Consider the following 13307-nt stretch of genomic DNA (forward strand, 5'->3'; position numbering starts at 1 on the left):
TTGGGAGTGGTGCCAGGTTTTGGTGAAATCTTTAATTGGTAATGTACCTGTCCGGAACAGGAAAAAACGTTTCCTGTCAGCAGGCTTTGTTATGTAGTCCAAGAAGTCTTCATACATAGGTTCTGTCTTATGCTCCAAGAAGATACTGGTCAATTGATGATGATCTAGAAGAACACAATTTACCAGCTCTAATCTTTGCCCAGTATGTTTCTTTAAAATCATTTTTGGGGGGAAACATATTATTCACCGGATCTTCCCACAAATGGCTCATGCCCATGTTCACTAGGGAGCTTTTCACCTGCTGTAACCAGCTAAGAGGTGTCGGCATCTCAGATGTCTATATGTTTTTGGGCATAATGGGCTAGCTCCGGAGTGGTCCATAGTCTTCTCCAATAGGCTACTGGTCTACAACTAGCAGCCTCTGCGAGGGTGTTGCGCCCTAGATCATAATATAAGGGTGTGAGTGGAGTACTTTGGGGAAGGCCAATTAGACCTCTCACAAATCTGTATTGAGCAAAGACTAGTGGGGACAGATTTTCAAATCCCCAGAGTTCCACACCATAGAAGATGGAAGCCATAACCTTGGTATTATATATCTTGAGCACAGGACCAACCGGCTTAGTCTGGGAAACCAGTCTGGGGTTTCCAGTCTAGTTTACAGCCTACAGTTATTCCAAGGTAGGTAAATATATCTGTCTGTTCCAGTGGCATAATGACCCTTGACTTGATTACTTTGCAATTATGCAGCACCATTAATTTAGTTTTGTCCACATTAACCACTAACTTGTGTGCCTTGCAAAATGACTCAAAGTGGATTAATGCTCGCTGCAACCCAACTTGTGTTTTTGATAGAATTAGAGTATCATCAGCGAACATAAGTATTGGGACCTTTTTGCCTGCAACAGAGGCAGCGTCAGTAGAGTGCTCTGAAAAATAATTAACCACCCCGTTTATAAACAATGAAATCAGGGTGGGTGCCAAAACGCACCCTTGGCGCACCCCTTTAAGTATTGGGAACCTGGGGGTGGTGTTTCCTTGTGAACCCCAACGAACCTGCGCAGAGTTAGATTTGTGCACTTTAACTACGAGCTGTAGAAGATCTAAAGGTAACCCTAGAGCTTTCAATACGGCCCAGAGTTTGTTTCTCGGGACCGTATCGGATAGTGCCACCCGCTAGAAGTACAACACGCCAATAGATTCAAACAAAGTAAAAGACTTGGTCTATTGTACTTACAAGGGCCCTAAAGCCAGCCTGAAATGGGGATTATATGTTATTCTCTGGTATCCAAATCTGAATTTTATTCAGCACTAGCCTGGCCATGAGCTTTTGGGTTGAGTCAATTAGACTTATTGGCTGATAATTGCAAGGGCTAGAATGATCCCCCTTTTTATTAGTATTTCTGATCCTCGACAGGAGTCGGGAATCGAAGCTCCACTGGGTATCGAATTGGCAAGAATCAGAATGTACTGGAGCCAATTGTCTCTATCAGATAGAAACAGATCCACCGGGATACAATCGGGACCAGGGGCCCGACCCGTTGCGCTGAGTTCATGGCGTATTCTACCTCACTATTAGTAAATATTACCAATGAAACTGTGCTCGTACTTGAAAGGAAGATGTATTCTCTCCAACTGCATATGTGGTTTATGGGAGCATTACCTTGTCCTCCTCTACCCCACTTTACCAGCTGCCGAAATGATTGCATATTTTTCATCTTGCTAGCCTGCAAACGTTCTTGCCACATTTGTTCATCCCAATCCTTTTTTGCTCTTCTTTGCGTTGATTTATAATTTTTACGTGCTATTTTGACCTTACCCATATCTGTGGTTTTAATTGACCGGGATAGTTGTTCATATGCTACCTTACAGGCCTTATTGTACCAGAGGTGATGTTTGGGTATGGGTCTCTTTGAAATTTTGAGAGGTTTGACAAAGAAGTACCTAATCTTTTCGAACTTGGCCTCATGGATTTGAGTGATATTAAAGTTAATTTTTCCCTGATTATTAAATTTTTGAAGACCATCTAATGTACTTGTCACCTCTTCTTTCATTTTTTCAAGGGAACTTTCATTTTCGACAATCCGAAACCATTTAATCCTCCTCATGTCGTTACTTATTATTGCATTGTCTGTCTCACTATGGACAGGGATGTACCGTGGCCGGATACCTTAAGCTTTAACAACAAAGGATTGTGGTCACTTTCATTCCTCGCATGAACCTCCATATCAACAAGGGATGACCAGTTCTCTACGCTAATGAGAATGTAGTCAATACGACGGCTTCTCAGGCCATTTCTGTATGTGTGGGATCCTAAACAATCAGAGGGTGTACGACCGTTCGCTGCCCAGACTCCCCTTTCTAGACTAAATGCTTTAAGTTGGAGCACTGCCTCGGTCCACTTTTTAATTGGTGGCATCTCCAGTTGGGGACTTTATTTTAACGTCCAGTTCACAACCTCGCGTGTACAATGCTTTGGGTGATGTGGAACATTTCAAACAAACGCTCTCAAGTTGACTTGAATGGATTTGCGATATGATTGATTTAATATCGTTTCATCAAACAAAATCTTGTCAACATATACGAAGATCAGTGTTTAAATTTTTGTTTAAACTCTTCAGACTAACTTACTATATTGCCTCCTGTGAGCCCAGGCTTTGCTCAGAGGAACGTTGCCTAACCCAGGCAACGCTACCTTCTAGTTTTATGCATCACACTCCATGACCAGAGAGTGATACCTCTGAGGCATGCGACGACCTATCTATCCAGCCCATCCTGTAGTGAGTGTTCTACAACTGTGTACAGCTGGGCCACTGTCAATCCAGCAACGTAGTCTCTGGGAAGCACATTCCCTTTTCCTCCACCACTTTGCCTTCCCAGTCTCCTAGCTTCCAAACATGACTCAATTGGTCACGTGGCCCATAGGGACATTGTCGTTTTCACTAACTTAGCATGAGCTCATTGCATCTTGCCTGCTGCTTTGCACACGTTACTATACGTCTTAATTTTTTAGCAATATTTTCAAAGACTGCTTCACATGAGAACTCATCGTTGTTTTCACTTTCTGCATGTTCCTGGGATTTCGACTGAACATTATATGCAAGGTCGAACAACAATGCCCCTTGTTATTTTGTTCTGGCCAGGCCTTAGCCCTTAGACAAAACATACTGATGCAGCTGTTGTTTGGACAGCGTACTTGGGTTTTTAGCGGGATGCACGACTAGGTGAGACACACTTGGAGAGGGACCTTTCCAGAGAAAAGAGCGAGACAGCACCTATGATGTAGATCTACCATCTATAGGCTAAGGTATGGGGTCTGCTGAGAAAGCCCAGAGATCTTCTATTATATAATAATACTTCTTCTTAGCAAGGGGAGGGAGGTCAGGCACTATAGTCCTTTCTCCCATGTCTTTTTATGACTTCTCCCTTCATGATTTGTGGATTAGCTGCTATGCTGACAATATTTGTACTATGCATTTTCCTGCTTGTTGTGGCACGTATACTGCATGTTAGGGTACGTTAGTTAAAATAAATATTTTAAACTGTTTTATGTCTCTGTCAGATCTTATTGTGGATGAGTATAAGAGTGCGAGCGAAAGAGTGTGTCTTCTTACTGTGATTCCTGAGAGATCTGGCAGTGTTGTGTTCTGGGGTGTCTAATCACTTGTGTCTCTGTGAGTGAGTATGAGAGCGAGTGAGACACTATAGCTAGTCGGTCCTGGGCCCGTGGGCACTAAGGTGCACCTCAGGAGCACCAACACTCTACTTCTCATCCCTCCAAAAACACGAAAACAAAAAACCTCTTCTCGATCCTTCTCTGGAAATGCACCCAAAATCTGGAACTCCATCCCAGTCCAGATTAGGACTACCCCCTCCTTCTTAAAATTCAAAAGGCAGCTCAAAAACCTCTTCCTCACCCGATCCTTTACGAATGGATAGCTGCAGGATACTCATGCCCATTGCAGCCACCTTAACACTAAGACTGCTACCTCTCACACCTCCTGACTTGTTCATGTACCCCCCCTCCCAGAAAGGGCCTCCCCACGAGCTAATGTATATATTACTCCCAAGCTGTGATATCCAATGAGATTTTCGATTTGCACTGAGTCAATATGTATACTACTGTGACTCTTATCTGTGTTTTCTTCCCAGCTACTTATGTTGTAAAGCGCTCCGATACCTTCGGGTCTGGCTAGCGCCACATAAAACCCCTAAATAAATAAATAAATAGGGTGGTAGGAAGGCTCGGTCCCTATGCACTGAGGTCCCATTTCCTGGCATTAGTTCTGTGTATGTGCAGAATCCCTGCAACAATGTACCTCACTGTGTCCACATGCACACAGCTGCAAACTTGTGCGAACAAACTGTGAGTCTGAGAGCATGGCTTGCAAAAAAATACAAATTGAAATAAGGACAACTGCAATAGTACAGTTGTCTGGTAGGGTGACCTATGTCAGTGAGGTGAACCCCCACCACAAACCCCATGAGAGGTCCATTTCTAGGAGTTTGACTCCCAAACCAGTTCAAGTAAATCACCTGTCTTATGATATACCCTCCTTATTGTTTTCCCAAGGACAGTGACACAATTAAATACTTTCACTTTAAAAGACAAAGCACTGGCTGGATGTTGATTTATTGAGTTGTTTTGTGCCGTTGTGCTCTCAGTGAGTTCAGAGTCTCTAGCCCACCCACCTGCATGAAGAGATCTTGGATAGCACTGATAGCCACCTTGAGGGTCACATGCTGATAGAATCGACTTGAGGGTCACATGGTGATAGGATCGACTTGAAGATCACATGCTGATAGGATCGACTTGAGGGTCACATGCTGATAGAACCTTGAGGGTCACATGCTGAAAGAACCTTGAGGGTCACATGCTGATAGATCCTTGAGGGTCACATGCTGATAGGATCGACTTGAGGGTCACATGCTGATAGAACCTTGAGGGTCACATGCTGATAGATCCGTGAGGGTCACATGCTGATAGAACCTTGAGGGTCACATGCTGATAGATCCTTGAGGGTCATATGCTGATAGGATCGACTTGAGGGTCACATGCTGATAGATCCTTGAGTGTCACATGCTGATAGATCCTTGAGGGTCACATGCTGATAGATCCTTGAGGGTCACATGCTGATAGAACCTTGGGGGTCACATGCTGATAGATCCTTGAGGGTCACATGCTGATAGATCCTTGAGGGTCACATGCTGATAGATCCTTGAGGGTCACATGCTGATAGAACCTTGGGGGTCACATGCTGATAGATCCTTGAGGGTCACATGCTGATAGATCCTTGAGGGTCACATGCTGATAGAACCTTGGGGGTCACATGCTGATAGATCCTTGAGGGTCACATGCTGATAGATCCTTGAGGGTCACATGCTGATAGAACCTATGCACCTAGGCACGGATAGAAAGCGATCATAATCCGCTAGTTGCAACTTTCAAATTAGGATTGGCCGACGCAGAGGCACAAGGTTTGGAAAAAATGGATGGCCCAGCTGCTGTTTTATCAAACGACGAACGCCACCTCAAATGGCGTAATGAAGCTGAACACCCTGATCTTTTAGGTAGTATCGAGTCCTATCTGGAAGAGGCGTTGTTAGCAATAATGGCAATAGATAACAACTGCCAACCATTAGTCGAACAAGAGATTATATATGAAAAACTAGTAGCCAACTTGAAACCATGTTTTTGTAGACCTTCCAAACCAAATCAAGCACCTAAACGCAAACAGGAGGATTGGTATAACGCCTCCTGTAAATACGCACGCAGCAAACTGAGTCTCGCTCTTAAAACTAAGAATATGAGCAAGATTAAAATAGCTCGAAATGCACACAAAAAGACCCTATGGAAAGCAAAAAAAGACTGGGACGAGGGCGAGTGGCAAGACTTAAAAGCAGCATGTGCTGACAAAAATCAGAAAAAACTTTGGGACATTTTTAAATGGAAGAGGGGCGAAATCACTGATAGTCCTCATAATCATGTCCCCCAGAGTGCTTGGGTAGACTTTTTTAAGTCACAGTACTCTAAAGGTATTGAGGATTCCAGAATACCCCAACGGGAGTGGCCGTTCTATAATAGTCCTGCGTTTACCTCGGAGGATGTTGACCTAGCGCTTGACATGGTTACCCAGGGACGTGCACCAGGCATGGATTGTATCCCGGCCGATGTATTTTTGTACAATAGAAAAAGATGGTGTCTATACATCACCCATATGGCTAATGCCATAGCCCAGGGAATGAGCATCCCCCACTCTTGGAAGGGTGCCGAAATTGTCCCGATATATAAAAAAGGGGACAAATCGCTGGCTTGTAACTATAGGCCCATAAGCCTAATAGACGCTATGCAGAAAATCCTGGGCAGATTGGTTTTGGGCAAAATTCAGACCTGGATAGAAGATAATAGCATACTAAGTCCCTTGCAGGCTGGGTTTCGTCCAAAAACAAGTACAATAGATCAGGTCTTCAGGTTTGTCGTCCTATACTGGCGGACAGTTGTCCTAGGGAAAGGGGTTTTATATGCCGTGTTTGTTGATCTGCGGGCGGCGTTTGACTTGGTCCCACGAGGCAAGCTGTGGAAAGTACTGGAGGAGTTGGGGATGGCGCCGGAGTTGTTGGCTTTGGTGGTCCGCTTACATGAGAACAACTTTGCACGGGTCCGATGGGGACGGCCGGGACAGGTAACTGAGTCATTCCCCGTGGAGCGTGGAGTTCGGCAGGGCTGTGTTATGGCACCGACCTTGTTCTCGCTCTTCGTGAACGGCGTGGCCGAATTCCTCTCCCGGGTCCCCACGGATGCACCGGCTATGAATGGCATCCGTATCCCAGTTCTCATGTTCGCGGACGACACATTGTTGATTTCCAAAACTCCGAGTGGCCTACAGCTTGCACTCCGTCGCTTTGAAGAGTTCTGATTGCTTCGTGGTTTGGAAATTAATGTTTCCAAAACCAAGTTTATGGTTCTTAACGGCCCTAACCCGTGTAGATCTAACAAACCGTTTGGTGGCAAAATTGTAATGGGTGGTTTGCCCCTGGAACAAGTTGATGCGTTCACATATTTGGGAGTGACGATTCAGAAAAATATGTGTTGGAAAAGCCAACTAGACATGTCAATTCTGAAGTTCCGGCAGCAGACGGGCTTTCTTATGAAAAGATTCAAAGCTTCGCACTCACAACCAATAAGCCCACTCTTAGAAATTTATTCAATGAAGATTCGTAGCTCGTCATTATATGGCTCAGAACTATGGGGCTATGGTAACAATCCCAAACGCTTGAATATAATGGAGAGTGAGTTCATACGGAAAATTGTTGGAGTGCCACAAAGTACTCCCCTGTTACCCCTATTTTGGGACCTTGGCCTGAAAACCCTACAGGATGCTGCTAATTTGCGACCATTGCTATATTGGCGTAGGTTATGGTCAACTGAGGAGCTCAGGCAATATGCTTTGGGATTAAAAGAAATAATGGAGAAAGACCACTTTCATAAAATAGAATGGCTGAAGTCCATCAAAGCATTACTTTACAGACTGGGGTGGAGCAACCTATGGGATGATCCCCTAAACGCGGTTTTCCCGTCAAAAGATATTGTTAAAACTAAGTATTGGGAACTCGTAGCTACGGAGTCTGCTTCCAGGGGGAGAGCATCCCAGTTAACATCTAGATACCTGGAGATTAAGGCCAATCCTGGTCAGGAACAATTTTGGGGCATGATCGAAGAACCAATTGATCGTAAACTGTATTTCCAGTTTAGGATAGGAACCCTACCTATTTGCACATTTACGTGCAAGTGGGCTAATGGGTCCCAGGACAAATGTCCCAAATGCAGAGACACAATCGAGTCTCTTAGTCATTTTATCTTTTTCTGCCCCCTCTATGAGCATCCCCGTAAAAAGTGGGTATTACCGGTCTGTCGTCTCATAGGCATTCGAAGGTATGAGGAGGCGCTAAGAATTTTGCGCTCAGATCCAAACCCGACAATTGCAATAGCAATGGCTAAATATATCAAGTGGGCCTGGATTATACGATATAGACACTCTAATATGAATGTGACTAACGATAAGGCACCCTAAAGTAGTCATGTTTTAACCATTTTATGATAATTTTACTTGTCCATTCTCACATGCAAAAATTTTTGCTGAGGATGAACTAATATAGTCATATTGCTGCTTAAAAATGAACTATTTTATTTTAATTGTATGTGTAGGAATTATCAACAATTTGTAATCATGGAATATTTCGCAATCTAGGGAGTTTCAAGTGGGAAATCATGTGTTGAGTTTATCTTGTCATATTTTCTTTATAAATTATGTTAATGATCCTGCTTGATGTACGATACTTTCATGACTCAATTGTCGAATAAAGTTTTTTCAAATGGTAAATGGATAGAACCTTGGGGGTCACATGCTGATAGATCCTTGAGGGTCACATGCTGATAGATCATTGAGGGTCACATGCTGATAGAACCTTGGGGGTCACATGCTGATAGATCCTTGAGGGTCACATGCTGATAGATCCTTGAGGGTCACATGCTGATAGAACCTTGGGGGTCACATGCTGATAGATCCTTGAGGGTCACATGCTGATAGAACCTTGGGGGTCACATGCTGATAGATCCTTGAGGGTCACATGCTGATAGAACCACACTTTGCGTATGTTTTTTATATGCTTCCGCCAAATTCTGGAACTATTATGTGAAATGACATGAAATACAAATTTACCCTTTAGCACTAAAGTACAAAAACACCTGCAAATCCATTTTAAAGCACAAAAACAGAAGCACCATGAAAAAGAGCTACGTGGGTAACTTAAAACTCCGGAAATTGCATGAGATGATAACAGCAAAGCAAACAATATTCTGAAGTCTCGTGATGAGGTAATCTTAGGACATCAGAAATAAAAGGCTCCAACAGAGACAGCTGAAGCCCAGTAAATGCTGATTTCTATTTGATTACCCAAACCAGATAAAATGTTTTTGCTGTCATAAAAGGTGTCTTTGAGGAGCAATGCTGTGCTATGATCTCTAAGAAGCTTGGCAGTTGAAGTGCTGGAAAGCAGGGGCACTCACAGATGTCCCTCTGGGGGGAAAGGCTGCAGGCTGTGGTAGAAATATATACTTTCCTCTGAATCATCGAGCAGAGGGCTTGTGGCGTTCTGGATGGATATATGTCAGTATCAATGTGTTGTAATCATACAACTTAAAATGTCAAATTTCACAGAATGCCAAAGATCTAAAGCAAAAGTGATCTTCTTTCAGACTTTCACATTAAAGCAGTCAAGGTTCCACAGGATGTGGCTCTGCAGAGCAGTTTCTTCACAGCTCCCTTCACCTCCTTGTTCCGTAAAGTGTAGATGAGCGGGTTAAGAGCTGGAGTCACTAAACCATAGCAGAGGGAGATGACTTTCTCTTTCTCCGTTGAGATCATTGACCGCGGTCTCATGTACATCACAGTGATGGTCCCAAAGAAGATAATAACCACGGTTAGGTGAGAGCTACAGGTGGAGAACATTTTGTGTCTACCAGAAGCTGTTGCAATTCCCAGGATGGTGGAGATGATGTGAAAATAGGTGAACGTAATGCAGCAGAGTGGAGCCATCAAGACTACAACACCAATCACAAAAATCACAACTTCAACCAAGTGGGTATCGACACATGATAAACGTAAGACAGCAGCCAATTCACAGACAACATGGTTGATCTTGTGCCCACAAAATGGCACTCTCATTGTAAAAGATACCTGAACGATGGCAAGTAGCATCCCACAGGCCCACACAACAACAGACAGCATGATGCAGGTCGTTTTCGTCATCAAGCGGTGATAGTTCAACGGGTTACATATAGCTACATAGCGGTCTATGGCCATTACTGCCAGAAGGATGCACTGAGTGTCAACCAAGGAGATACCTAAGTACATTTGGGTAACACATCCCACAAATGTAATGTGGTTTACTTCAGAGAGAAAACCTTCAAGGCATTTAGGGATGTTTGTTGATGAATAACACAAATCCAAAAAGGACAAGTTGCAAATAAAAAAGTACATGGGAGAGTGAAGCTGAGAATCTGCTTTAACGACTATGATGATGAGGACATTGGCAATGATGGTCACCAGATAAATTACAAGGAACCCCAAAAAAACCACTAAAACCATCTGGGATGGAAAGGATAATCCCAAAAGAATGAATTCAGTTGGCTGGCTTTGGTTTCTGGTCTCCATCCTGTCCTCCTCAGTGAATCTGGAAAGAAAGAAGCAGAAAAACAATGTGTGATTCACAAACTGCAAGCAACCATATCTGGGCGACTAATCCCAGTTCACTCACATTAGTCTTGACCGTGATCAGGAATTCTCATGCGCGTCGTAATATGGTCTTTGTTGATATTAGAAGGTAGCCGGTATGGTTCTAGATCACTCCCCAGCAAGTTTTTGGCTTGGCTTTAGGGCACAGAACAATCATGCATGGACATTGAAGACCCATATAGATAGGCTGGATTCAAATTAAAGCCTCTGCAGTCTGAGGGGACTACACCAAGTGTGCCCTCAAAAGCGAGTGTGACCATCTCAATCCATTCCCTCCCATTATTCTAGGCTGGCAATGGTGGCAGCATCATTAGAAGTGCCAGGACAGGCCAAATTACTTGTCACCTGCAATATGGTGAGTGCCCTACATGCCTCTATTTTATAATTCCTCTGTGTCTTCTGGCTTTCACTACACCCAGTAAACACAGGTAAAACATGTGTTTGTAGTGGGGTGTGTAGAAGTTAGGGTGTGCGCCTCAGTTGACTCTGGATCCAGGGGAGAGTTGGAGGCAGGCTGCCTGATGAACAATGTTGATTGTTAGCATTCCCCAAGTGGTTGAAATGACTCAGTGTGCAATGTGTGATAGTAAGGGATGGAGAAAGTGGTTTCTTTAGATGTGCAGAGGGACCCTATTCCTGCACTCTTTTCTTTTTTACTTTTCAAGTGTCATCCCATGAGATTAGTGGAGGGCGTCTTGAGTCAGGAGACACAGCTCTGCTGCTTGACTGCCCTTCTATTCCTCTTCTCGCTATTTCTGTCAGTCTCTCCGTTTTAGTTGTCTTTTTCTGCCTCCACCTTGTTTATTCTCTTGCTTGTTTTTTTAGTTTTCTTCCTGATTTGTCCCATTTTTGCTGCCCTCTTCCTCATTGCCGCTGCAATCCCCCATAGCCCGCCCCCTCCAGTGTCCTTTTCCCACGTTTTCTGTCTCCCAGATTCCCAGCCCCCCGCAGCAAAACTTAATGGCAGCCACGCCAAAGGCATGCCAAAGGCAAGCCGGTTTGCTCCCGTCCGTGCCTGGATAGTGCCCAGTGCCAGGGACTCTGCTTCTCAGCCCTCCGCTGCTATGGCACCAGGAGCCTCCTCGCCCTCAACCCGGGACGACACGCAACCTGCCACATAGCATCACTGAAAAAGCCTCTTGGACCATTCGCCTGCCAGAACTTCAACCTCACTGTAGTATGTCATGGATACATGGACATGGCATATGAGGTGCCTTCCATTATCATTGGGTATTAACTTCAGAATGTTGCTATGTCATTCTTGATGTCATGGGGTTCTGTGTTGTGGTTCAGACAGTAACTGCTGTTGCTATCTGGAGACTGCATGGATGGGATCTCTGAAGATTAAACCTACTTCTTCTTTACCACATCTGCTTCTGGAGTCATCATTCTTGAATCTTACCCTGGCGTAGTCGGCAGAAGCTAAGAGATCTCAACACAACCTCTTAAAAAAAAAAAAAAAAGGACTTTTCTTTAAATTTGACAATTTTTCGAGGTGCAGAGCTCCTGTTTTGCTTCAAGTTTGCTTCAAATTAGAGCTGTCTATGTTGAAGCTGAACTTTCTTTTTATTGGACTGAACAGGGAGGTGTAGCGTCTTACAGAGGGAGCCTATCAGCGTTTTCTGAGCGGCGAAGGAAAGACTGCAAACGGACTGTTCTGGCGGAAAATCAAGCATTTTAAACTAACTATGGAACAAAGGATTGCTGGCTCATCTTGTGTTTTGTGAGTTTGGCGATTATGGAGAAATTTTAAAGGAATTGCTGAACCACCGTTGGATTGTGCATCGGAACCATTTCATCTTTTGAATCATCACAGCGTCCTTACCTGCATCGCGAGCGGCTCTTTCTTGTTGCCTGGAGAGGAATCGTGCGGAGAACACTGTGAGGTTTCTTCGTCGTTCTGGCCTCTCCATTGTTTATTTCCTGTGTTCGAGTGAGGCTACGAGGCTACGTGATACACGCATAAGCGTCATCACGTTGTGACGTGTGACGTCATCGCGTGTCAACGTAGAAGCCATTTTGAAGCTTCCTTGGTTACTCACGGCTCGAGTTTACACGGCGTTTCCTGGCAACAAGGGAAGCTTTTGTCGTCATGCTCTTCTGACTTGTTGTACATGCCTCAGCGATGAAGAAGCTTACGCCGATACGCACGGCTTGAGTTCAAGTGCGTTTCCTGGCATTTTTACATATTTTGCCGATACGCACGGCGCTGCTGTTTAAAGTTTACACGCTGTGTGCATAAGTTATTTGTTGCTTTAAACGCTTGTTATTAAGAAAAGTAACTTAAGGAACGAAGTTTCTTCAAAATTCCTTTTTGTGTATTTTGATTCTCCAATGTTATAGGATTTAATGCTAGCGATTTCTAAGAGTTGACAAGTTGTTCCGTAATTAATGCTATAACTTATCTTGATGTAGGTTATATGTAATATTCATGACAGACAAACCTTTACAATTTTGGTTTCCATATTTTAAAGTCTATTACCTACGTGAAGTATGCAGAACGTCACAGCAGCCCCATTCTTTTTGTCAGAACCTGGTGAGCCCAACTTAAAATGGAAAAAATGGAAGGTAGTGTTTGAACGTTACGCAAGGGTGTGTGGTCCCTCGCTTAGTGCGGAGAGGAGATCTGCTTTGCTCCTACATTGCTTGGGGTCAGAAGGTCAGGATGTGTATGACCATCTTCCCGATTTAACACAAGAGGAGGCGCATGGTCTCAATGATTATGAGATATGCATAAAAAAACTAGATAAACATTATCTTCCCAAAGTAAGCACCATTCTTGAAAGGTATACCTTTGCGAAAAGAATGCAGGCAGAGGAAGAGACTGTAGAGGGGTATATAACGATGTTGAGAAAACTTGCATCGTCTTGTAAATTTGATGGCACGACGGACGAACGAATACGTGACCAGTTTATGTTTGGTTGCAATATAGAGAAAGTAAGAGAAGAGTTGTGGTTGCGGGATGAACCCACCTTAGAGGAAGTCTTAGTCGTTGCCAAGAGAATTGAACATTCA

At 43.9% G+C, this 13307-nt stretch overlaps 1 protein-coding gene across 1 annotated transcript; it reads right to left on the minus strand.

The window, feature by feature from the left end:
- Window positions 1–8594: 8594 nt before the first annotated feature.
- LOC146822561 (olfactory receptor 2K2-like) lies at window positions 8595–10220 on the minus strand. The gene has a single exon (XM_085609473.1). It carries the CDS (start codon window positions 10209–10211, stop codon window positions 9258–9260), a length of 954 nt encoding a protein of 317 aa, XP_085465599.1. The 5' UTR covers window positions 10212–10220; the 3' UTR covers window positions 8595–9257.
- Window positions 10221–13307: the final 3087 nt, after the last annotated feature.

This window comes from Triturus cristatus, chromosome 6 (genome assembly GCF_964204655.1).
Source record: "Triturus cristatus chromosome 6, aTriCri1.1, whole genome shotgun sequence".
Classification (NCBI taxonomy): Eukaryota; Metazoa; Chordata; class Amphibia; order Caudata; family Salamandridae; genus Triturus; species Triturus cristatus.

Excerpts from the sequence above, each read along its gene's own strand:
- LOC146822561 (XM_085609473.1), bottom strand. The coding sequence starts at position 10,211 with ATGGAGACCAGAAACCAAAGCCAGCCAACTGAATTCATTCTTTTGGGA.